General features: G+C 42.8%; 1 protein-coding gene across 2 annotated transcripts; it reads left to right on the forward strand.

Moving 5' to 3' along the window:
- Positions 1-671: 671 nt before the first annotated feature.
- Positions 672-26,239, forward strand: SMAP2 (small ArfGAP2). Of its 2 annotated transcripts, XM_032802666.2 has the most exons (11): positions 697-817; positions 1,399-1,487; positions 15,342-15,475; positions 16,721-16,806; positions 18,531-18,609; positions 19,187-19,273; positions 20,974-21,055; positions 21,993-22,102; positions 22,234-22,399; positions 23,774-24,093; positions 25,106-26,239. In XM_032802666.2, exons 2-11 carry the CDS (start codon positions 1,481-1,483, stop codon positions 25,229-25,231), a joined length of 1,197 nt encoding a protein of 398 aa, XP_032658557.1. In that variant the 5' UTR covers positions 697-817; positions 1,399-1,480; the 3' UTR covers positions 25,232-26,239. The 2 variants fall into 2 exon arrangements, with proteins under 2 accessions (XP_032658556.1, XP_032658557.1); XM_032802665.1 differs by lacking the exon at positions 1,399-1,487 and having other exon boundaries at positions 672-817.

Raw genomic sequence — 26,239 nt, forward strand, 5'->3', positions numbered from 1 at the left:
AGGATGCTGCCAAAACAGGCTGTGGTCTGCTTCCCGAACAGTTGTGTGGTGGTTTACTCAAAAGCTGTGTCTCCCTACTGGACTGCCAGATTGAAACCATGGGAAGAAAAGTTTTTTCCACTTAAGTTGAATTGCAACTATGAAGTCATTCTTTTATAAGCGTTTTTTTTTTTAATAAATAAGTCATTAAAACATTCCTCGACAATCAGGTGAGGTTTCTTCCATCTGTCGTGCACTGCTGCTGTTGCTGTGGGTCTTCTGGGCTATTGTAATTAGATGGCCACTAAACCCAGAGTTGTGTGCTTGACCTGCCTACGCAGCAAAACATTTTGACCAACAGAGATGGAATGGCTTGAGGAGTGTGGGGATACGAAAGCTATTTAACCCCACAACTGTCACGTTGAGGGTAAAATTGTGAAGCACAAGTGTGTGAGGGATGTCTTAGTCTAGGCAATAATACAGGCTCCATGATTTGAATGGACTGGAAACCTTTTTGTGTTGGACTAGTCCATGTTAAATGTCTCCAGCTATTATAGGTGGTAAATGTGGGCACTGAGAATCACTGTTAAATTAACCAAGGAGCGTCTATGCATTTCTAACTCTCTGAAGCTTAACGCTGAATTTTTACAACATGCAGATACTGTATTTGACTCTCTTCCCTCTCCCAAACTTTTCCCCTCTACTCTTCCAGTCCCCATCTTTCCCACAGGCTCCTTGGATCCGGTATCGTTGATGGCAGAACTGCAGGTTCCTCCACAGTGGAGTACCCCAGCGATGACCATTATGCAACTCTGCTGCATCCACTCATCAGTTTAAGGTTGCCCCACACTCCTCCTTTGGTTTGTCTGAGTACCCCTCCCCTATGTGTTATGGGAGCTCTGCCATGAGTTCTGTTTTGAAGTCTAACCCTCTTGTATGACTCATTGCCAATTAGATGCAAATTTTTTTTACCTGTGCGTTATTCCTTGACTAACATAAAATAGATCTACATACAGAGCTAGGTCAGGGTTTCTCTGTTCTCGGTATTTCCTCATCCAGAATTACAAGACAGAGGCTTTTTTCTTGGGGATTTTTAAGTACACACAGTGCTGATTAAATGTGCTGTACAAATGCAGAATGTTAAAGGTGTTGGTTAAAAGCTGCACTTGACTTGCAAAGCCTATTTTGAAAGATCTTGCTTCTTTCTGTCCTTAGAATTTGATATTAACTATTGGAATTCAATGGACATACTTAGCTTATGTTCTTCATATTGCTTATAGAGTGACTGACTGTCCAGTTATTGGGCTCAAATTAATGGGGTTCTTATGTATTTTTTCTAAGCCTCACTAATGGAAAATGTTCACTGGTTTCTAATATTTCAAATAGCTTTCTCTTTTGTATTTAAACATTGCCTTGCAGTGTTAGCAATACAAATATTGTGCTAATACACAAGAACCAGGAAAAGAAACTAATAACCCTGCACTCACAAGCCGAGAAGTGTATGCAAAGTAAGATTTTAAAATATCTACATTCTAACTATATCAAGTAGTGTTTGTAATAAAGGTAAAGAGTCTAATAACCTTCACAATATCTTCTTAATTGCTGTACTTTTGGCATGGGCAGTGCAGGAGCCCAGTGTTGGATTTTAGATGCAGCATTGTAGTAGGTGAAATGTGGCAAACAAGTTACCAGTCCTTCTCCTAAAAAGCTGAAACTAAAACTGGTGCAAGGCAGGAAAACAATATGGAGTTACAAAGCAAGTACATCTTTGTCATAACTAGAATGACTCATGGAATAAGTAGTTCAAATAACTTTTGAAAGAAAGGGATGGAATTTGGTGAATGCTAGTTGGGAGGCTGTTAAAGGCATTGGATGAAGGGTGAAGTCATTGAGCTAGGAAGACAAAGAAGGCAAGACAGTGGTCTGAAGTGTGGATGGAGCAAGAGTGGTGAAGGTGTGGTGACAGATCTGAAGGAGAGGGCTTAAAGTACAACCAGAAGTGGCAGTCAGTTTTCATAAGTTTTTCTCACTCTGGCAAACAGCTGTTAATGTTAAATATGTTGGGGTTTTTATTGATTGATGGAATTTCCCTACTAAACCACAGTCTAAAGTTGCTTGAATCACAGCTGATCTTCCTCTTTCAGTAACAGTAATGTGCATGGCATTTTCTCTTTAAATTGCCCTGTGTAATAGCTGCTTGTGGTGAAGACAGGACTAACCTATGGTTCCCTAAGAACAGTCTTTAGCTGCTATGTGTGTGCATGATGAGGCACTAGATAAGCCCTCCAGAGTTTCCTCTTGTGTGTTAGGACTTGCGTCAGCAGACCTTTACACAGAATTGAATAGCAGATGCAGTGATCTGCACTGCCTGCCTACAATTACAGCTGCCTGCAGTGAGTTAACATTCTCTTTTGAATTCTTATAACATGTTATGCTTGAAACTGGTGGAGAATTCTTGGATTAATTTAAACCCATAACATTTACTAAGTGGAAAGAGGATATCTGACCTTGATGTATGTAGGGTATATACTGGTGTATTCTTTAAGTCTCCCCTGCATGACATTTTTGTAATGTACTTCTGCCTTTGAAATTGCAGCATCTTAAGCTGAACAATCGAGAATGTGTTCCTCTTCTGTGCTTCTGCTTCTTCTACAATCACTGTAAATGACAGGGTTAGAAACATGAAAAAAAAATGAGCAAATCCACTCATGGTAAACTTTAAAATTACTCAGAACTGCAGAATTTATGGTGGCCTGCTGAGCATCATTTTTTGCAATGGAATGAAATAGATATAATAGTGGTTTAGGTACAGCATTACAACTCGTGTGAACACGCTGTCCTCTTCCAGATAAAGCTAAATCTGATCAAGATCATTCTGTAGGAAAAGAGTTCTTAGAATCACTTTTTTTTCAACAGCGTTTACTGTTCTAGCAGTTGCCATTATATGCTAAACAGACTTTTGTCAGTATTAGTGGGGACACAGTTATAATGAGAGGTCTGCCTTCCTCTTGTGTTTGAGTAGGCAGCAGCAGATATGGGTCCAAGAGAATGTTGGAATGGCCATCGTTGCAGTTGAAAGGGTATGGAAAGATCAGCATTAGAGGGGAAACTATTTTGGAAGTAGCTGTGCATGGTGAGAGGAGTGTTCGAGATAGCAGCAGTGTCGTTCAGAAATGAGGTCTGGCGACCTGGGAACCTGGAACGTATCTCTGTGCTGCATACAAATGCATTAATTATGCAAACCTGGGGGGAAAGAAATAGAGGCAGGTGTGATACAATACGTTGAGCAGTGTATATCTAGACAGAAATATCCTGCCTTCTAATCTTATCTCTCTCTAACTTTGTGACCTTGGGCAAGTCACTGTGACTGTCTTTCCATCTCTAAAATGGGGGATATTGATGTTGCTGGATTTTGATGGCTAAAGTCATCTTCATACAACATTTAAATACGATGTAAATACTATGATGCCCAGTTTGACAAATGACTGAGTGCCCAGTTTTTGTAAAAATACACCACTCTGCTTGGTTCCATGAAACTGGCACTCTAGTTTAAGTAAAAATAGTGGTTGGTTACTGTAGTAACAGCCCAATGAATTAGTTGAGATGTCAGACTGGTATGTGGTTTTGTGAAGGTGTTTATCTCCCCTACGTCTTTGCTCTTCAGAGAGAATTCCTCTTAATACACGTAGGTTATCAAGACTAAAGAGAGAACAAAAGCTAACTCCATAACTCAACTTTAGTCTGGAAGGAAAGACTGATCAGAAATAGTGGTTATCTCATGTATGTCCCTTGAAATTTAGGACAGGGAAAAAAATGGGCCTGAAAAGAAACTGATCTTTGGAACATGCTGTAATATCTTTCTCCTCTCTGACTAGAGACAGAGTCCTATATTTATAGGTGAAACTAGTAGCACCCCCTGTTAAGGTTGCACGATGCTCTCCATTATAAGATCCTGTTTTCAGTTGCTGGTAACTTTGCCAAACTTAAACAGTTTGTGCTGAACTCTTCCATACCAGATGTCTGCCTAAGGCTGCCCTTTTGGGGTGGGGGGTGGGGGGAATTCTAGCTAAAACATTTCAGCTGTTTCCAAGAACAAGATTAGGGAAATACACTGTAACCATTTTAAAAAAAAATCAACTTTTGTTGAGAAGTTCTTGCAATTCCATGCTTTGGAGCAAGGATGTGAAACTTGCCTTTTGTTGTCATCTTGAAAACTTAATGCAGACTCAGTAGAAGCTTGCTAGAGTTTTGGCAGGTGAATTCTGATTCTGTTTGTACTGAGCAGCTCCTGTGCCCAGATTGAACTGTTCATGCCTGTCTCTACAGAATAACTGAAAATGCTCCAATTTGGGGCTGCAGAGGCTGAGCTAGACGTGGGTGGCAGTTGCCCTTCCGAATAGCTAGGGACAGCTGTGGTTCTGGGCACCAGAACTGAGCAGGGGAGAAGTCACTGAACAGCCTCAGTGTCCTAAAATCTGAATTCAAACACACACCAACAATGTGTTGTCTTCAGAGCTTCAGTGACCTTATTGATGAAGGCTGCATTGGATGAGAGTTAAAATCAAAGGAAGAAGCTACATTCCTAATACAGTAGATATCTTTACTAAAAAATGTCTGAACTGCAACAGCCCCTTCTTGCTTCCCTCCACTTGCAATAGCAAGGAAAAGAACCTGTATGGCTCAGTTGGGCCAACCACCTCCAAACACACATGTGACTACTACAGGTGTGTTGGGAGCACTAGACACATGCCTGTGAGCTGCTAAAAATCTTTCCAGAGAGGTGTACTTCTGAGTGCTTGAATCCCTATATAGTGACGCTAGAGGCCTAGTGCATAGCTTCACTAGATGCACAAATACTTGGGAAGAGACGGAACTATTGCCACTTGACAAGTAAATGAAGCAGAAGTGTTGAATTATGAATACAGCTTAATCCAGCTTCTCCACTAATTGAGTCACTTCTTTTGGTCTAAAATTTTTGAAGCCTCTTCTGAGGTGAAAAAATGCATAACCCCTATCCACTAAACTCTCTAGCATCGCTAACCCCTGGTTGGTTATCAGCTTCAGACCTGTCTTTTTTTCAGTCTTGGTAACTGGTGGAATTTGGTCTTGTTTCAAGATTCTCTTTATAAACTATGTCATTGGCTCTGTCTGCTTGAGACCTTCAGTTATACAAAATCTGATGCATTATTGGACATGATCACGTGCATGTATGCCGAGGGGAGGGATTCCTGGCTGTACTAGCAATTGTTTTAGAAAGCCAGAATTACTACTTGTCAGCTCCCCTACCCTGATAAGATTAGATAAATACAGGTGCAATAAAGAATAAGTCAGTGGAGCAGAGTTCTTTTAATATTTCTGATTGATTCTGCAAAAATTGTAGTTGTGGGCTGAGCTCTTCATGACAGAATGTTACCAGTATTTCTCATGTTACCAGGGAAACTTTTGACCAACTGTCGTGTTAACACTAACAAATCTGAACACCACGGAACTTCTGTGAAGAATTTTCTTTGGTGGAGGGGATGGTGGAGTACCTAGGATGTAGGTTATAAACAGCAGAGAAAACAAATGAGTTACCTTCAAATTAGCAGCTGTGCAGTAACTGTCTTCCCAGACCTTGTTCCTTATGTCAACAAGGTGTGAAATGTGATAGATGTATGTGCAAATAAGGATCTGGTCTAGAAATGGGACTTGCTTAGTTTATGCAGCATGAGAAATACAGCTAGTCCATGGGAAAGCCACATCTCTGGAATCTTACCATTCATCTACACAGTGCAGTAACGCACAGCTGTGTGGTGGGGATTAGCGCACAACACGTTGGTGCACATTCTAACTGGCCTGTATAGATCCTGCTGGTGCATGCTATAAATTCCACAGACAAGCCCTAAATCTCACTTTTGTGTTGCCAGCTCTCCCCATTAGCCCTTCTTGACACTAGATCCAGCTAGGGTGGATTAAAATCTGATTGAAATCATTGGATTTCTTAAATCTCATATTGTGTTTGTACTTAGTTTTCCTAAAGAGGTTCATTCTCATGGGTATAACTATTAAAAGTATGTTGTTTTGCAACTAAATTTGGTATTTCTCTACTTACCAGGAGAATACATATATCTGTACACTTAAAGGAATTTTATAGTTTAACATATATTTATTCAATTTCTTAACGTCTGTGTTTGTTAAACTATAGTGAATTACACACTTGTAAATCTAGCCTGTTGTAAACAAACTAATTTAGGCTTGGCTATGCTGAGCGCTGTGGTGCCTAACTTTTAGGTGCCTAGAAAGTCACTGGGATTCTCAGGTGCCTAAGCTCCCTACACGATATTTGGGGTGGAACAAATAGTTCATGATGCTAGTAAACTAGTCATTCCTCGATTAGTTGGCATAAGACAGTGCTCCGAAGTGTTAGCACCTGGAACAACTTTTGATGGTTGAGTAAAATCTCATTCAGTCTTGTATCATCCTGCTAATGGTGGGCAGATGCTGTATGTGCCGGTACGTACATTTTGTGACAGTTGTACAATTAAATAAAAAAAACCTTTTAGAGGTGACCTGCAAAGGAAGAGAGCACTGAGAGTGACTTCTTAAAGCCAAGCTTCTAGATGTTTTAGCCAGCTTCCTCGGAGGCCTATTGTTCAGTCTCCAAAGTATCCCTGGCACACCTCATTGCCAGCAGGGATTCTTCTGCTTTAGCTTCTTCATATAACAGCAAGTTCATTCTTTATGCAAGAGGAAACAGGAGCTGAGATTCTGCTTTGTGCAATGCATAGTGGCAGGGGACTGGATGAGATGACCTCTCAGGGTCCCTTCCAGTTCTATAATATCTGGATTTTGAGTCACTACCTCAGTTTACCATGGATCACATCATACTTCAAACCAGCTAGCCATAGATGAGGGAGGGATAGACTATCGGGGTTGGAAGGGACCTCAGGAGGTCTAGTCCAACCCCCTGCTCAAAGCAGTACCAATCCCCAGACAGATTTTTGCCCCAGAGCCCTAAATGGCCCCCTCAAGGATTGAACTCACAACCCTGGATTTAGCAGGCCAATGCTCAAATCACTGAGCTATCCCATCAGTGTGTTTCTTTCAGTTAATGTAGGGTGACTCCTAAATTCTAATGGGCTTGCATTAAGGACATAGTGTACTCATCTAGCACCTCCGTGGGAAACTAGTGAGATTGCCTTGACTGCCCTTGTAGAACAGTGACCGAATTCTTGAGATCCTTGCGCAAACAGACTGTACTGCATACCAGACTGATGCAGTGTGAGTGTCTTCATGTGCGGCCTGGGGAACCCAAGAGGAAGCTACAGTCCATAACGTATCTTCTGGAACATGACTTTCCCCTAAAGGGAGTGAATTCCAGTAAGTCATTTTGCGCAATATCTCTTCCAGAAGAGAAATTATAAGTCAGTGGAAAGTACTGGGGACTCTTTGAAAAATAGTTTACAGTTCATCAGTTGGCTGACTGGAAAACAAGGAGAGGGAGTTTCAGTTCCAGCTCAATTGAAAGTTTCCAGCTGGCTACCAGCGATGGCTTGTACTAGCTGATGTGGGTGTCTTCTTACTGGGTTCTGTTCCACTGCCTGTACAATTTCCCACATAGTCTCTCCCACACATACTGTCGAGGGAGATGCTTGCAGGATATCTTAGTCCAACACGTGCAGTAGCATTGGCATGGATCATTCAGTCCCTGCAGCACATTTCCCTCTTACAGCTGTCCTTTTGCTGGAGTAATTGCAGGCAGGGAGCCTGCGAGTTGAACAATTGTGCGCACAGAGATTATTTCATTAGGAGTTGAATAGCTAAGCTTTCTCCTTCCTGTCCCATGAAAGCATCTATTTTACTTCATCCTCCCTCTCCCCCTCCTCTTCTCTGCAGCCAATTTCTGCTTATTCATAAATGCCTTCAGGGTTATTACAGAGGAAGTTTGCATAAGCGGCTGCATGCTGAATAGAGGAGGGCAAAGAGTGAATCCCTCTAGGATTTTAAAAATGAAAATTCCCTCTGCATGGCATTCTTCATTTATGGCAAATGATAAAAACTAGTAAAATGTGTGTGAAACTTAACTAGCTAGGGTGCTTTTAAAGAGGTGGGGGGGGGGGTTGTTTTTTTTTTTTAAGGAGCCTTCTGCAAAAATCCTATGTACAAGCAATTCTTTCACTTGGATAGTGCTTCAGTGTTTTGTGTGTGAAGGAGGGGGTTGGAGTTGGATTTTTTTATAAAACTGGCACAACTCTTAATTTGCCGTCAATATGAATTTTGATGAAGGCTGGGCACTGAATGGCTGATAAGACTGGTAAAGGGACATGGAGCCTTTAACCCTCTCTAGGTTAAGGCTTCAAATCCATGCCACTAGGAGTAGCTTTTTATCCTACGGGAAACTTGGTCAGTCGAGTGGTCCACATCCCCCTTCACACCTAGGACTAATTGGGGTCTGTGGTGCCCTCTTCTGGGATTGCCAAAGACTGAATGAACTATAGAGATACCTGCAAGCTAGGTGTTCATGCCTAGAGGTGGCTTTCCTTGCAACCCATCCCTGGGTCAAGAATGAGGCCCTATAGTATTCCCAGCTATCAAAGGAGGGGGCGTAGTCAGGGATAAGTGGGTATGGACAGGCTTCCTTTAGCCATATCTCACTCCATTTTGATCCAGTTCCCTTTCCCTAATCAGCATAATGCCAAATTGTCCATTTTCCCCTTAATTCTTTCTCTACCTCCAACCATTAGCAGTCTCCATTTAGGAGATTCCAGGGACTTGAGCATGTGAGAGGCCATGCAGGATAGTATATGGGGGAAACTTAGCATCTGAGAGAGCCAGGCTTACTGCAAACAGGTGCCAAGTCCATCACATCTATTAACACTAAATTTACTCAAAACACTAAATTAAAATTGATCATGGCATCAGGCTTCCTTGTATAATACTAGATGATAGTGCAGCCAGGTTGTAACTTTGTGCATAGGAGAGCAGGTGCTCATTAAGATCTTAAAGTTTTACAGCTATCTGGTGGCTGTAATTCTGCCAACCTGAAGGAACTATGTTTACAATCTAGTGTTGATCTCTCTAGTTTCTGTCTGGATTATTCATGTGAACCCCCTTTTTTTTATGTTTGTTTTTTTCTTACTAATGTGGTTTTTAAAGGGCTTTTGCAATAAATACACTAGGCCAAATTCTGCCTCTAGTTTCGCCAGAATTACAGAAGACACTAATGAGATTGTACAGGTGTAGATAGGATAAAATGTGACCTCTTACCTAATGCTCCAACTCCTAACTCGGAGTGGGCAAACTATGGCCAGCAGGCCACATCCAGCCCACCAGCTGATTGAATCAGCCCTTGAGCTCCCACTGGGGAGCAGGGTCTTGGGGCTTCCCACGCTCCAGCCAGGAGCAGGGTTGGGGGCCACTCCACAGCTCCAGGAAGCAGCAGCATGTCCCCCCTCCAGCTCTTACATTTAGGGGCAACAAGGGGGCTCAGTGCGCTGCCCCTGTCCGCAGGCACTGCTCCCGCAGCTCCCATTGGCCAAGAATATGCTGCTGTTTCCAAGAGCCGCTTGAGGTAAGCGCCACCCAGAGCCTGCCCCAGCCTGATATTCCCCCCACCCACCCTCCAAACCCCTTGGTCCCAGGCTGGAGCACACTCCTGACCCCAAACCTCACACTCCCAGCCAGAGCCCTCACCTGCTTCTGCACCCCAACCCCAATTTTTGCGAGCATTCATGGCCCCCCATACAATTTCCATACCCAGATGTGGCCCTCGAGCCAAAAAGTTTGCTTACCCCTGCCCTAAGTGCACACAGAGCAATTTGTAGGAAGCATTTGGGTGGATAAAGGCTGCAGGAGAGGCATACTGGTACTCTATAGCAATTCTTGTGGCTATGTTGACAACATGCTTCCAGGGCTGGGATTTTGCATTCTCTCCCTCTGCCCCCCTAAAAACAAAAAGTTGTTGTCTAAGGTAGAAGAAGCAAAGCGTTATCCCAAAATATTGTATGTCTTAATTTTGTTGTTCGTAAGTATCTAATCCTATGCCTCTAGCATGAAATTCCCAACTGAAATTGAAGGTCACCAGTCTGATTTTACTATGTAGGATAGTTTTAACTTTCTGCATACTCCACTTACCTAAAAACTAAATTCTTGTAGAACCTAATTCTGTTCTGTAATATTCTCTGAGCCAGTTTATAAAGGGGCTTTTGCAGGTCTAATCAAGTTGCATAAACAGGAGCAGCACTCTTGAAATTGACTACAAGTACAGAATATAAACAAAATATTCTCTTGCACCATCTTCTCACAGCTGGATGTTTCATGTGAGCAACTTCCTCTTTTTTTTTTTGATCCCATGATTACAAAAATCTGCATGGGGAAGTACAAGGCTTGTTTGCATTTACGTTAGCGGGCTAACCTTAGCCCCAAATGTTTGCAAAGTTAAGTGTCATGGAAATTAGAAACCTGAAAACAAAAACCTTTATTAGCCTTTAAGGAGTAAGTAGTGACTGTTGCAATTGGAGGATCAGTGAGGCTGTGGAGGGCAATATACTTAGTCTTGCATATTCATACTCCATTTTGTTTGGACAGCTGGACTCTGCCCGGCATTTCGTAAAGGGTAGGCTGTTCAGAACAACCTAAATGTGGCCTTGGTGCTAACATAAGGGTTGTCCCAAGCAAGAAGTCATGTACTTTCTTTCATGCTCCTTATTACCTGAGAAGGAAAGGCACTGATTGACATAACTTTAATATCCTTTGGCACTTTATAGTTTGCTGTGTGACCGGCCGCTGCTTCAGTTGTGCAAGTCTAAGCTGCCCTTGCATTGTTACTGACCGGCGGCCGCTCGTGTTCTTCCAATCACTAATGTTTTGTTTTTATAGTTACTCTTTTTCCATTGTATTGAGCCTTGCCTGTGTCAACCCATCACAGCTCTTTCAGCAGACAGTTCCTCCTGCACACTGCAGCCATTCAGTTTACAGCGTTGCCCTTTCTGCCCAAGAGGAGCAAAATCATCTTCCTTCCCTTTGAAGAGCTAACGTTATCTTGATGTAATATGTGAACTTGCAAGAAGACTAATCCATTACTGCTTTATGCAATAAAGAGCAAAGGTTAAGGTGTATACCCTGCATTCACGTGCTTTGCAGCCTTCGCAGGGTTGGAGGAAAAATGCAGTGGATGTTTGATAAAATATTTGTGCATCTTTGTGTGTTTGGGATGTCTATGTTCGCTTCAAACTCCATCACAGTAGTGCTGGAGCATCAACGTTCCTAACAATGCATTTGAATCAAAACGTTAGCCTTAGTTCTAAAAAGGCGAAAAACATCTTTGTTTTTCTAGTGACCTTTCTGCTTTGCTTTTTTGACCTGCATTTTTTCCCCCTTCTTGGGACACCTGATGTTTCATTTGCGACTTTCTCCTCTCATTTCATTGTCAGTTTCTCTGCTCTTAGCAACAAAAGAGAAGAAGCAGTTCTGTTACCTCAGAGGACAGCATCTGCTGCTACCAAGCAAAAATATTGGCAACTAACAGGATTTTTATAGCTTAAGTATTAATTTAGAAAATGTCAATTAGCAGAAAATTCTTCTAAACATTCAAGCTCGGGAAAAATCCAGAAGTAACAGAGTTGAAACTCAGAATATGGTGGCAGACGGCTGTCTTTTTAATACCCAGTCCTAGCTGTTTCTGATCCTACCTCTTAAATGAAACTCAAAAATGATGAGCTAGGGAGATAGATGACTGCAGTTGGTAGTGCCAACAAGAGCGCTCTATTCTCATCCGGTATAATCATATAGAAGGTGAAATGGCCTTACTAGCACCATGGGACTAGAGGTTACTATGGCCCCTGATGGGTTTAAGTCTATTTTAAATATAACCCTGAATAATTCCTGGTATTTAACTTGATTGAGCAAAGTTAGTCCCGAAGTTAGAATTGTCTGAAATGAGACATAAAAATGAAATCTATAAATGGAACAGTTTTTATTAAATAAGAGGCACTTGTAAATCTGGCAACTGGGCACTGGGATTGCAGGGGTCTCTTCCTAGTTTTACTGCTGACTACTGTAACACCTTCAGCAAGTCACTTACCTGAGTGCCTCTTTCTCTGATACCAGAATGCTGATCTACTGCAAAGAGGTTGCAGGCTTTTCTTCCTGAATAATATACCCATAGTGCACTGTAGGTGCTTCTATGCCATTATTGTGTGATGGCTATTGGGTGTGAAAAGCACACTTCACTTCACGTTATTGAAGTGTTTACATCCCAACTCAACAAGTAGTTCCTGAGGAAGTCCAGAAATGACCTTTATAAAGAGGTAGTTTAGTCAACACTACCATTGCTCTCTTGAGACTTCCTATGCAGTATTCTTGGAACTTTGATTAAACCATACAGTGTTAGCTGAAAACATTAGCTTTCCTTTCTGTATATGTGTTGCTCAAACTGTGTTCTCACTGTGGGATAAATGCCTTCATATTGCTTGTGTTTTGCTATCCTGCTTGGTTGACAGCAATCAGCGTGTGGGCATAGGGAGGCCAGAGAAAGCGGCATTTCTTTAAACCCTGAAGGCTGATTCTACCTAGCAGTGGTGAGAACTTCCATCTTCTGAAGGATTTTTCTCCATGAGTTCCCCTTCCTCTGATTAAGCTTCCTCCTGAATCTCTGCTGAGCATGCAAGTCCTTCTTTCTAACCAGATGCGAGGGAGTTAATTACCCTGTCCCTGAACAGATGTCTTGATGGAGTTGAGCCGCTTATCTAAAATGTACGCTGCAGTTTTCTAATGCAAGGAGTTCAGTGACTAAAACTCTCTGCTCTTCAGGGCAGGAACTCTGGCTTCCTCTCTCTGGAAAATGGCTACCATGTTTTGCACACACCTAAAGTATTGAAAGGGGACTAGCAACTACTGGGGGGACAGGGCGTATATGACGTTGTCTAAACTTAAATTTTGCTTCTATGTTATCATAGTTAAAGCAGCAAACTCCCTTGGTGTAGGTGCAGTTGTGCCCTGTATAAACAGGCTTGTACTGATATTTATTCCAGCTTGGCAAAGCGGTTTATTCTAGCAGAAGTGTTGGGTTAAAAAAAAAAGATCACTCCTTTCAGACAGACCAATAAAACACTTAATGTATACGAGGCTACTTTGTAATGTTTTCCTGCAGGGGTGAGAAATGGGAAATCAAATGCCTTATAGCTGTCCAGTGATCTGCTTCTATATGCTTGATTTAATTCCAAGTGGAAGCTACTTCAGAGAGCTCTTCTGGTTTGGAATTCAGATTCAGGAGTAGAGGATGTTAATTTTTGACAGCTGTCATCTGTTAGGTGCTAATCTGGTCACTTGTTAGTGGAAGATACCTTCCATTATTTCTAGCATATCTCTGCTTGGCCAGGGCGAGGAGAATTTGCAAACTTTTTTCTTTTAATGAGCAAGTAAAATACCTGATCTTGTATTGCATCCATCATTTTGTTATAGGGCCGGCCAATAAACTCTGTATGATTGGTAGTCCTAAATTTGTTTTCAGCATTGTTGTAGCTTTGTTGGTCCCAGAATATTAGAGAGACAAGGTGGGTGAGGGTAATATCTTCTATTGGCCCAACTTCTGTTGGCAAGAGACAAGCTTTTGAGCTATATAGAGCTCTTCAGACCTGAAGATTGTTGGTGAAAGAGACAGCGGTTGGTCCAATAAAAGGCAAATCCTAAATTTAGTCTGGTTTGAACATGGAATGGCTCTGCATTCAGAATCCTGATCTTTCAATTGATTTATTTTTAAACTTCCAATTCTTTCTTATGCACTCTATCTTAAATAAACCTGAGAGATACGAAAATTCTCAGGATGGAAAGGAGGGCATTGAGTTTGATCCAAGGTGTAGCACTGATTGTGTGCCCAGACTTGTTAAATTTCACACTCAGTTTTGAAGAGCATTCACATTACTAGAAGTACCAGAAGAGGAGGAAAAATAAAAGGTTTTAAATAGTAAAATATCTACATTGGCATGCAACCGTACATTCAGGTCTTGAACACTTCTGCTTTCTAAAATTACACAACTTTCCCTTATTGCCTTCTATCGCTTCTGTATTTCTTGAGGTGGTGGTGGTAAGTGTCTGGGTGTCTACTCTAAATGCTCCAATGCATGCCTGTATCAGTTGATCAATTTTTTGGCCTGCCAGCCTTGATATGATGTGTAAATTTGCATAGTATGAGGTACAGTTTGCAAACCAAACTAGCTGTAGGCTAGCTGAGCTTTTGTAAATATTCAGCAGGCCTTTGGAACTCAGGTCAAGTCCATCTGTGGATTTTGGAGAACTGGCTGTGCTCAGCAAAGGAAGGTTATTTCCGGGGTTGTTCATGCTTTGAAACTGGCCTGATCACTTCATGCTGGCAGTGATAGTCAAACTTCAAATGCTAATCTTTCTGGAGGGGAGTTGGCATGGGAACTGTAGTGTGACTGCCACCTGGTGGTGATGAGTAGCGGTCCACAAAGCTCTGTCTTTCACTTGGCAATGCATCTGCATGCTTATTTCACAGAAAGATTAATGTTCTAGTTTACAGTGAGTGAAATTAAACTTGTAAAGCTTTCCCTTGTTTTTCCCAAGCATGACCTCCCTTCTTCCAAACCTTGGAGCTCTCCTGTCTGTTGAAAGCTGCATGTTAACCTTGCATCTAAAATCAAAACTGTCTAAGACTGAAGAGTAAACTGTGTATCGACTTCTCTCTCAGATCACAACCCTAACTTCCATTCACTCTGCCGAAGGTGGAGAATCAGTCAGGTTATTGGAATCAGGAGAATGAATAAACTACTGTCCTGTACTCTTCTTCTGCTGTAACTTAAGCAACATGGCTAGATCTCATACAATAAATTTTTATTTTTTTCCAGGAGTAGAGGAAAAAGTCATAATGTCAAATAACTTGAATTCAAATAGTCCGATACAGAAATCGGGCTCTTAAGTAACATTGACTGTGTCTCTCCATGCTAAATTGAGATTTTGAAACCACCCTCCAGTGTGGCTCTAATGGCTGGACACTAGCTGCAAGATATCAAAAAGGTCACTTAAAAAGAATGGGGGTTAAGCGAAAGGGTGTTCTTGCAGTGCATCCTCTCTCCGCACCCCATGATTATTCTGGTTTCACTTTGAAAGAGTTCTGTTTTATTACGCAAATAACCCAGATTGAAGGGGGAAGGAGGAAACATAAAACATTTGTTCCCTAAGTCTTATACTTGGACCTGTCTTTTTTTAAGAGAACGCCCTGCTAGTGTCTAATCTCAATTTCCATTCTAGATGAAAATGCAAAATCTTCAATCCACAGTTCACTTGGTGCAGTTTCTCATAAGAGATTGTTCGTGGTAATGGGATGAACATGTGCATGACCATCTCTTTTGATGTCCTTTTTGCAGGGCCACGATGGGCATCCTGGAATATTGGCGTGTTCATTTGTATTCGCTGTGCTGGGATCCACCGGAATCTAGGAGTTCACATATCCAGGGTGAAATCTGTCAATCTTGACCAGTGGACTCAAGAACAGATACAAGTAAAAATGGAGCTGGGCCATATAATGTGAACAGAACTGTTGCGCTGGCAGAATGGGATTCAGTAGATCTTAAAATACATGTTAAACTGTCTGAGAATGTCCAGTGGAGGGAGAGTGAAAGACTTCTTTAAAATGATCACAAAAGTTTCCTCCCTGTGCAGTTTAAAAAACAAAAAAAAACCCACTAGTTTTATTGAGCTGAGCGATTAAAATAATGGCCTGTAGGGAGGGTGACAGACTTCCTTCCCTGAGTAAAAACAGGCTCTGGTTATGTTAAAACATTTGTCCGAAACAAGTAACTGCTTAGATAAGCATGCACTTGTCTCTGGTTTTAGTCGCTGGGGCTGTCTCACCAACTTTGGGCTGTACAGAAGAGATCACAAATTAGCCAGACCTGAAAAGGTGTGTCATTGCCCTAGCACGAACGCTCCCTCATGGCTGGTGTGTCGTGCTGGGGTTTGCTCAGCCTTACAGCTGTTGCAATAGGAATCCCCTGCTCAGCCAGCTCTTGTTTTCACTCCTAAACTCTAGCACAAGATAATTCTCAAGTCTTTCAGCTATTTTCCCTTTAATTGGGATCTCAGGGCTTATTTCGTAGACATTATAATGCCTTAGCTAGTCAGGTCTCCAATCTAGAAAAGTTTAGTCTTTCCTTAAGTCAGTCTAAGTCAGGCACAACCCTAATACATGGAAGGGTGTAAATGCTGGTGAGGGAGAGCCACACGGGGTGGAACTAGAGCAATGGTGTGGGATAAAAGGAAGGAAGTGTAGGTTGACTATAAGGGGGAACTTTACCCATCAGGCTTTGAGTTACAGAATAGTCTCCCAAGGAAAATAGTGAGTCTTGGGGATGAAAGGACCAGCCCTGCACTGCTCAGGGGATACGCTGTGTGACTTGATGGGGTTTTCCCTTCTGTACGTTCTGAGTATGAAATTCCTCCAGGAATGAGAACATCCCTCCTGCACCTCCTGTGAAACAAAGCTTCAAATCCACAGGGTCTTCTGACTGCTCAAAAGTGTAAGGCTCTGTTTTATTCCAGTTAAGTGATGTTGAGCTCTCAATATTTGGGTTTTCAGTGTGCCGCAAAGGCACAGAACAGGCTTCAAAGCTCTATCTAAAAATACTTCTGCTAGTTTAACAGAGGAGTTTAAGACTCTTGGAGGGCGGCCTTGCACCATAGGTCTGTATGACAAAACTTTCATATGCTGAAACAAATGGCTTACAAGCTCTCTTTTGAATTGCAGTGTATGCAAGAGATGGGAAACAGAAAGGCAAATCGTCTCTATGAAGCCTACCTGTCAGAGACCTTCAGGCGGCCTCAGACAGACCAGTATCCTTTCTTTCCTTGCTACTTGGGAATATAGGAGACTTAAAAACAAGATGAAAAGCCTCTCTACAAAGAGGGCAACTGCTCATCTTTGAGCCTGAGTGTCAGCCATGAAACAGGGTCCTAGCTAGACAACCTCTGTGCAATGCTTCAGATTTGGTACCTTACTGTCTTCAATGGAAGAACTCTAAGTGATCCTTGCTAAGCTCTGTGGAGTATAAGAATTAAGTAAAGCCAGTCTGTTACAACTTGAAGCCCTTGCATGGCATATGCCTTGTCAGTTCACTAACAAACTGAAGGGTTGACTTTCAAAAGCACCAAGCACTCCGAGATCCCACTGAAGCTGGTGGGAGCTGCTTGTGTTCGGCGCCTTTTGAAAATGTCAGAACACTAAGTTACAGAAGGTCTCCTACACCACAGGGTCATAGTGCTGTAAACGGAGTGAGGGCTTATGAGGCTGTGTCGACTTCTGGGCTGGAGCCTGGGCTCTGGGACCCTCCCACCTTGCAGGATCCTAGAGCCTAGGCTCCAGCCCAAGCCTGGAAATCTACACTGCAGTGAAACAGCCCTATAGCCTAAGCCATGCAAGCCCGAGTCAGCTGGCATGAGCCAGCTGTGAGGTTTTCTTTGCTGGATAGACAGTCGTTCAGATACGTGGGATCCCGTATCTCAGAATGATTTTTGCCAGTGCAGGAATGTGTGCACAGGTTAGATGCTACTAAGTGGTAGTGCTAACAAATGACAAGATAAATGCTGATCTTTAAGAAAACTGCACAGAGTAACTATTAGGGACGTTTATAATAAAGTGCAATGTGGCCTTTGCTAGTAACTCTACTTAACTCCTTTCTGTATCGTTCCTGGTCTTTAGCAAAGCTTACTGGGCTGTGGCATCTTGCCACAATGGACCAAGAAATGACTGTTTAACTTGCTCTAATAAAAATGTCACCTGAGGAGATGAGGAAAGCCAGCACCTTGGATGGCGTGTGGATCTCGGCTAACAGCAAGTCAGCCATTGCTGAGAAGGAAGATTGGTGAGGAAACTGCCTTGAGCAAAGACAGTAGCTTAAGTCAGGTCTTAGGCGTTAGAAAGCATATTTTTACTTTTTGTTTGCTTTTAACCCTTTCTGTCTTGGTATCACGTAAACCTATGACTTGTTTGATAAACTGGTTTTACTGTAAACCTGTGCTGTGATTGAGGTAAGTATTTGTCAAACACCAGGTGAGCTGCAGTGTATTGACTCTTTAAAGGAGCTATGAACTTAATAACTTTTGTGAATGTACAGTGAAAGGGACTGTGCACTGTGGAGGGACACAGCTGAGGAGCTGGAGTTCAATCAGTGAACTGGTTGTTAACTGCTGGGCAAGGTTAAGACTAGTAGAGATTTAGGAGTTTGCTGGTGAGGAAGGCAGACTGGTGTGGCAGGAAGCTGACACAAGCTAATCTCCAGCAAAGCTCTCTTGCTGAGGCAGAAGGTTAACACAGCAGTGTGTTTATATCGCTTTAGTAAACTAGATCTGATTTCATCCACTCACTTCAGCAATATATTTAGCGTTGACAACCTTGACACGAACTTAAAGGAACAAAAATAAAATTACTGTCGCAAGCGAACTTCCTTAAACTGCCATTATTTTGTGGTCACAAAATGTATTTTGTAGAACTATTTAATGTGTGTCTCTATAGACAGCTTCAACCTTTGAGTCATTGATCCTTAACAAGCCTCTTGCAGAGCTGTGGAGGGCTTTATCAGAGACAAATATGAAAAGAAGAAATACATGGATCGAAGTCTTGACATCAATGCACTTAGGGTTAGTCTCTAGTTCCTAAGAACTTGTGTAGAAGACCAATCATAATCTTATAAACACTCCCCTGATATCTTTGTCTTATCCTGAATTTACTTGTTACCATAAAATTGTCTCCAAAACCATCAACTGACAAATGTACAGGACTGGCCATCTTTACTTATTTCTCAACATGCAACTGAGTAACCTGTGTTTTTCAATAGGGTCACAGACTTTTTGGATGTATTTCTCTTGTGTTAGGAATTCTAACTATTTGGAACTCGACTCATTCTTCAAAAGCAGGGACTTTCTCATGGTCATTCTGCAGTTGTATCCTCTGTTACAGATCTAAATTACCATGTGTACACATGGCAAAATCGGTTTTAAACTATTAACAAAGGTACTGGGAAAAATTGGTTGCTGGGTAAGGGGACATGTTTATAAGTCAAAGTAGTTATCTAATTAGCTGCTGCTTTTCATGTCAGTAAAAGGTGCAGTTCAGTACAAACTTGCTTGGAAAAACTGGATTTCTGTTTTTATTTTCACTTCCGCCAGTGCTATGGCCTGCGCTTTGACCCTCACTTCTGTGTGATTCTTTGTACAGAAAGAAAAAGATGACAAATGGAAAAGGAACAGTGAGTCAGCATCAGAGAAGAAACTGGAACCCATTATCTTTGAGAAAGTGAAAATGGTAAGGCAAGAAGTACTGTCATGGGTCAATTGTAAAGGTCTGTCTGGAAAGATACAGGTGTTTTTCAAGTGTCGTAGAGGTGGTACAGCTTGCTATGGAAACATGAGATTTTTCTAGTCTCTCTTCCTATTAAGAAGTTAATGCAGTGAATCATGCTGGTGCTCCGTATATTCCAGTGTCTTATCTATAACAGGCCAATACCAGGTGCTTGGAGAGGGGTTCATCCTTCCCCCACAATTTACTGACAGGTCTCAATCCAAGTTGCTATTTCTGTTTGTCTCCTCTCTCCCATTCTTGTCTTGTGATGGTTTATCTAGTGACTATAGCCCTGTGTTGATACCTTGGACCCATAATTTAACAGTAAGAAATGAGGCTTTATGGCACTTCATCTCCAAATAAGGGCTGCTCATCTCTCCTGGATCAGTTTACGTTGCACAAAACAATGAAATCATTGTTTTTGTACCATTTCTTTCCACACTACTCTTCTCCCCCCCCCCCCCCCCCAATTAAGCATGTGGTGGATTCTAGCTCCCTTCTTTACAGTAAAGGCATGTGACATCTAATTTTGTGTAACCTTACAATGACTTTTTCAAGAGATCTAGTCTTATTCTCCCATCTGGCTAACTGCATTTTGCTAGCGAAGAAACTGAATTGTATAGTGGTTCTTGGTATACCACAAGCCTCTTATTTTGATGTTAAAACCTGCAATTGTATCCAGTGATGGAAACTGAAAACACAAGACTAATCCTTTTCTAATTAGGGTAAATGCTCCACTTGAATCTTAACGCTATTGCAGTTACTTCCAGGACAAAGGCAAACTCCATCTTTGCCTGTCAGTCCTGATGCCTGTTCTTTAGAGATAATGCCTGTCAGTTAAATAAGTTGCATACGTAGTTGCAGGCATGTAGCTGGAGCATGGGTTATCAGTTGAAGTTCAGAGTGCGTACTGGGCAAATGTTCACAAATATGGAGGTTTCTTTTCAAGATAAGTTGTGTGTCTTGACTGTCCTTCCCATGAACTGCAAGACAGACAATGCAAGACAGTACTCTGGAGATTTAGAACAGGATGTTTCAGAAAATCCTAGTGTTTACACTAAACCTCTTTATACCACAATGATCCTGCTCAGGGTCTTCTGAAGATGCAAGATTTGCATGTTCACGTATGAAGTAATATCATCAAGTCTCTGCTGGCAATAGTTTAGGGTAGAAGGGGCAAATACTGGGAAGCTTTAAGTTTCTTTCTAGCTGATTCTACATAAAAGGTATAACGTATATGGGACTCTGAGCTTTACTGAGCTGTCCAGGGACAGCTGGATCGGGATCTCTGTCTGCAGTGATTAGCAATACAGCCCTATCTTTCCTCTTTAGATAAGTAACTAGATCTAATGACTTTTGTCTAGTACTATTATTTATTAATTATTAGACTTTGCTTGAGTGTGGCAGAAGAGATATCCCAGTTCAAGATACAAGCACAGAACTCTGTCAGATTCATTTACTTCTTTTTGTAGGAAACTGAGCCTGACTTAGCACTGCTTTAACTTCAGTTTTCAAAGTGTGTAACCCTGTCAATTTGAACTGGATCAATGCAGTCATAATTCAAGCCCAGAATCCTTATCCTTTCCCTTTTCACAAAGGTTAAGTAGAAGGTTTGAACAACTGCAAGATTTCTGGGTTTTTATATTGCTTTTTTTTTTTTTAAGCCGCAAAAAAAAGATGAAATGCAGCCACCAAGAAAAAGTCCCCCTAAATCTACTGAACCTGTAATGGACCTGCTAGGACTTGGTAAGAGAGTCACATGCTTTGGAACAATCTGAAAAGTATTGAGTGGTACAGAATGGTCTTAAATGTGATACCCATAGGTAGGTGGCAGCTGCTAAGCCCATAATCCTTTGCCTTCTTATGGTAGAATATACTCCCAATCTAAAGTACTCTTTTTCTCTCTCTCTCTCTCTCTCCGCCCCCCCCTCCCCTCCACTGCTTCCTGGGCCCCCTCTCCCCGCCCCCCCCCAAAAAAAAAAAGGAAAAGCAAACAACCTTTTTGGAAGTAGATAGCCGGATGGCCTCTGGGAATGAGTGTGCCTGCCTGCTTCAGTGCATACTTGTTGTCTCTCTGGGTTAGAGCAGCCTTAAAGCTCACTTCTCCCACCACTCTCTATGGTGAAGGGAACTTTCTAACTGGAAAATCGGACATAATGATGCAGGAAGGGTCTTTTTGACTTTAGCTCTCTTCTTAAAGGTACAAGAATGCATATTGGCAAGTATCTCGGACTGCTTCATATTATACATGTGGCACTGCTGAAATGCAACCTCCTCTGAGGGAGGCGGTAGCTATCCCAGGGTGGATTGATACAAACCATGATTGCAATCAGTGATTTAAATCTGCTAGCTGGAAACTTTGATTTAAATCATTAGTAGTAAATTTTTATTTTGCATCTGCACTGCAGCTCTTTTCCTAAAGAGAGGCTGATTCCTATTGGTTGATACCATTCAAATGTGTTGACTTGCAGCAGGATGCTTTTTTACCCAAAGGACGTTTGCTGCGCTGGGTGGGGAAGCAAAGCAAAGAGCCAAGCAGTGGGCTGCTCGGGTCACACAGGGCTCTGCCTTAATCTGCAATCACTGCACATGGCAGCTTATTTGGTGGACCACACACCGTCTTACCTCAGCTGGCAAGAAGGCTGGCTAGCCATGTTAGCTGTCTAACCTTTATGTCTCTCAGATGCTCCTGTGACAAGCACTATCCCAAATGGCAGACCCAGCAGCAGTTTAGAGAAGGATCTAGATCTCTTTGGTTCTGTGGAATCTAACTCACTCTCTGACTCCAAGAAGGTGAGTAGTGTATGGTGACAGACTTCCCCAGACACTGCTAGGTGACTACATTGAGCCTGGAGAAGACGTGCATGTTTTCATCCTCTGTGTTCACACAGATTAGCCTATCACGGTTGTCTTTTTCTCCCCAGATTACTGGCTCTATGCCAACAGCTGGAAGTGCTGGGTCTGTGCCTGAAAACCTGAACCTGTTCCCTGAGCCAGGAAGTAAAGTGGAGGAAACGGGAAAGAAACAACTCTCTAAAGATTCTATTCTTTCCCTGTATGGTTCTCAAACTCCTCAGATGCCTGCCCAAGGTACTGCACATCATGGAGAGCGGGGGGAGGAAGGGAGCGAGCTAAAAGCTTCTGCCACTGTTGGGATGTCCTGAGAGCATTAAACTGACAGATCTGAATTGCTTCTAGTGCAGCCATTTTGGATGGATGCGAGACCTATTACAAGTAGCAGGTATTCCTTGGGGAAATTCCTTTTTTGTTTTGGGGTGTAAAATGTACAATCCATGGGCTGGTTCTGGCCTGCGTGGTGTTTTTATGTAGCCTGCAGAATATATTTGGGCTCTTTTTTAAAACACAAATCTTCTAGCCCTTGTGGTTGTGAAGAAAACCTTTCAAGTGTGAGCCAAGCAGCTTTAGGAGTGTGGACTCCCTTGTCTCCTTTTAATCAGAGCGTCAACTCTACTTGATTCCCAGCAGTAGCTATTCACTTGCTGATCCTTTTAGTGGTTGGAATGGGAAATGGCATGAGGGATAGTGTGTGTTTTAGGGAAGGAAATGGAGAAAAGCGGGAAGAGCAGAAGATTCACAGAAAGAGGGAAAGAAACCACAGTGGATAGAGCAGTGACTTTAAAGGGGAGAATATTTCTCACTGATGCGTACTGAATGGGATAATAAGGTCCTGAATAATAACCCCCCGTTTAGTCTCTGCATACGGGCCCCTTGATCTGTGTGCAGACTTCCCACTGACATCATGGAGTTCTGCTGTGGATGGAGAGTTGTTTGTAGACCTACTTCTCTCCCCGTCCATGGACAGTATAATTACAGGGGAATTCTGCCCTGTCCTCCAAGTGGGTCTGATATCAAGAACAGGGGTATTTGCATTTCAAATGCTCGTGATGTCTCCTCGCTTTCACAAGGGTATTGCACTGCAGTATTGTCACTGCATAGCAACTGCAATTCAGCACCTTAAGAGTTAACTGGAGGAGCCTTTTTATTTGTGGATGCCTCTTCCTTCCTTGACAATTTCTTGCATCTTCCAGTCCTTGAGTTTTATTCACCCCGTTTTGCATCCTCTAATACTCCCTCCTCCCCAGGCCTGCCTGTCTCCTAGCAGAGGACAGGATTACATTTGGATCCAGTTGGTGCTCTGCCCCCTGCTCAAGAGTCGTCATGATCTGAGGAGCTTGTCCCAGGGATTGAATATGCTGAATCTACGTTGTGTGTGTTGGCCTGCGGAGTAAAGGCGCAGAACTGGAACTCCAGTCTGCAGAATACTAGCAGTCGACCAGCCCTGTATTTCTTTTCAAAGGACCTATTTGAGTTATTGCAATACCAAATAAGTGTGTGGCAATTCTGCTCAGGCATGTGTCAGTCAAATCCAAGTTTCCTAAAAATCCGCATTGAGTGTATTTTTTTTTTCCCACCTTAGCCACTTACCTTCTTGCCCTATTGCAGGAGCAATGTTCATGGCCCCGGCTCAGATGGCATACCCTGCAGCGTACGCTGGCTTTCCAGGTGTCGCCCCACCCAGCAGCATGATTGGCGGCATGATGGCCCCGCCAGTAGGAATGATGGCACAACCAGGAGCTCCAGGGATGGTGACTCCCATGCCTATCCCGGCTGGATACGTGGGTGGCATGCAGACGCCTGTCATTGGCATCCCAAATGGAATGATGGCAGCGCAGCAGGCCGGGTACGTCGCTGGCATGGCCACGGTACCACCGCCGGTGTATGGTGTGCAGCCAGCTCAGCAGCTTCAGTGGAACATTGCACAGGTGAGAGGGATTTGTTCCTGCTCAAATCAGTGTTTAGTATTTGCCCTTCTTCTGAGGATCTTAGAACGTTTCACAGACCACGAAACTAATGATATCAGCACCCTGAAAGGTGGATCCCTTCTTGGAGATGGGCAGACAGAGGGATGGAAAGACTAAAACTTGCCCAGGGTATCCTAGGACACTGGCAGAGTCAGGAGTTTTGGCACCTAAGCCCCATTCTGTTCACTTGTCGTGTCCTGCTTAGCATCAGAGCTTTCTCTGTGGTGGTGCAAATTGCAAAACCATTTTACAGTTCGGTAAAACCCCGCCCACCAAACCTCACAACTGAAATAAAACGTGTTCCAGGGCAGAGCTCAGTAATTTAGCCCAGGGCTGGAATGGGGGGTGTTCCAGGAGCAAACTGAGTTGCTGCTAATGGAAAGCTCTCACAACTCTCGCCTGTGCCGTGCTGGCGTCTAGGCCACACTGATAGTTATTCCATGACTACCAGGTCACCCAGAACTGCCAAGTGGGGAGCTGGCTCCAAATGAATATTCCGGGAGGCTTACACTCTAAACCTCACTGCCTGTGTTACATCTGACTTCCTAATCAGTTGGCAGGGTATGATACTTCCATACTGGCATAATTAGGATCTTTTCACTCTGTCTTGTAGACTGTATGTAACAGCCAAGCCTCCAGGATACCCTAGAAAATTAGACTATTGTCTTTCTATTTGGGCAAAATACATTAGCTTGAGCTGTCACTTCTTATTCAAGTCTCTCGCTGGAGACGGCTGTGAAGCAGCAAGAACCAAACTCCCTACCTTACTTTTGGTTACGCCGCTTTTCCCCCTCTAGGACTTGGATCCAGCAGAGTACTCCAGCACGTCCTTCATGTGAAGTATGTGCTGGAGTCCTGTAAGAGTCAATTGGACTATCCCATGTGCTGAACTTTAGGCATGTACCAAGTCCTTTCCTGGACTGCGTGTATTAGAATGGTTTCCCTGACCCAGCTTGTCTCCTTTCCTTCTCAGATGACCCAGCAGATGGCTGGGATGAACTTTTATGGAGCTAATGGCATGATGGGATATGGACAGTCAATGGGCGGAGGAAGTGCCCAGGGAACCAATCAAACCATCAGCTCTCAGATGTGGAAATAACTCCCTTCCTTCCCAGTATTATGACCACTTGTTTTGCCTTTTGTTTGTTTTAAAAGTGCTCCATGAGACATTCAGGGTTTGTTTCTGGTTCTCTGTTCAGCCTGAATCTTTGTTTTCCCCATAACTGAGACCCATCTCTTCCTTTTCACTGTCAAAACCACAGGGAAACCTCAGAGACCAGAACACCACTTTTCAGCTCCTCTGCATTCAGCACAGTGAAATGCAAATGCTCTTGTTGGCATGGTCTCCCCCTTCTCCTGGGCATCTCAGGGGAGGGACGATTGAGGCAGCTGTGAATTGCATTACTGGCTGCACATCAGGCCTTTTGGGAATTGGATTTAAATAAAATTGTTCTGGTGGGTTTTTGTTTAAGGGAAAGTCCCTGAGGAACTGGATTTTAATCCAACCCAAATCCTAAGTCACGCCACCTCTGTTCTTCTCTTTTGCTGTGGCGTTCTTTGGAGCTGAGGCCTCGCTGTGCTTGGCTAGTCAATCTTCATTGGAACCAAAGTCATGTTGAAGACCCCTCCTGTGACCAACAGGAGTGTCACGCAGGATGGGACGCACACTGTGTTTGGAATGTGAAACTTGCACTTCTTCGGAGTGGCTTTTTCTGTCTAATCTGTGGTGTTGATGTAATTTAAAACAAACCAAAAAAAAAAACCCTTTTAATGAACTAACCAAGATGATTAATTTATAGGGGGCCAAGAGCCCATCACAAGTATTTCTTACGCTTTTAAAATGACCATGACATCCTAATTTATACTTTTTCATATCTGTTTTGTTCTTGTGTAGTCCCCACCCCCAGCTTTTTCTTGACATTCTGATACTGAAGCACAGAACGGGGGGGCCGAGGGGGCAGGTTTTTCTGGTCCCTCACAGCCACCTCACTAGAAAGCCTACATTTGAAAGATTTCATCAGCGTGAGCAAAAATAGTGAGACATACCTGGTTTACTTTATCCTGTGTATATGTAAATTCCTTAATAAAACATTGCAGTGAAACATCA

Source organism: Chelonoidis abingdonii, chromosome 25 (genome assembly GCF_003597395.2).
Source record: "Chelonoidis abingdonii isolate Lonesome George chromosome 25, CheloAbing_2.0, whole genome shotgun sequence".
In the NCBI taxonomy this organism is placed as follows: domain Eukaryota; kingdom Metazoa; phylum Chordata; order Testudines; family Testudinidae; genus Chelonoidis; species Chelonoidis abingdonii.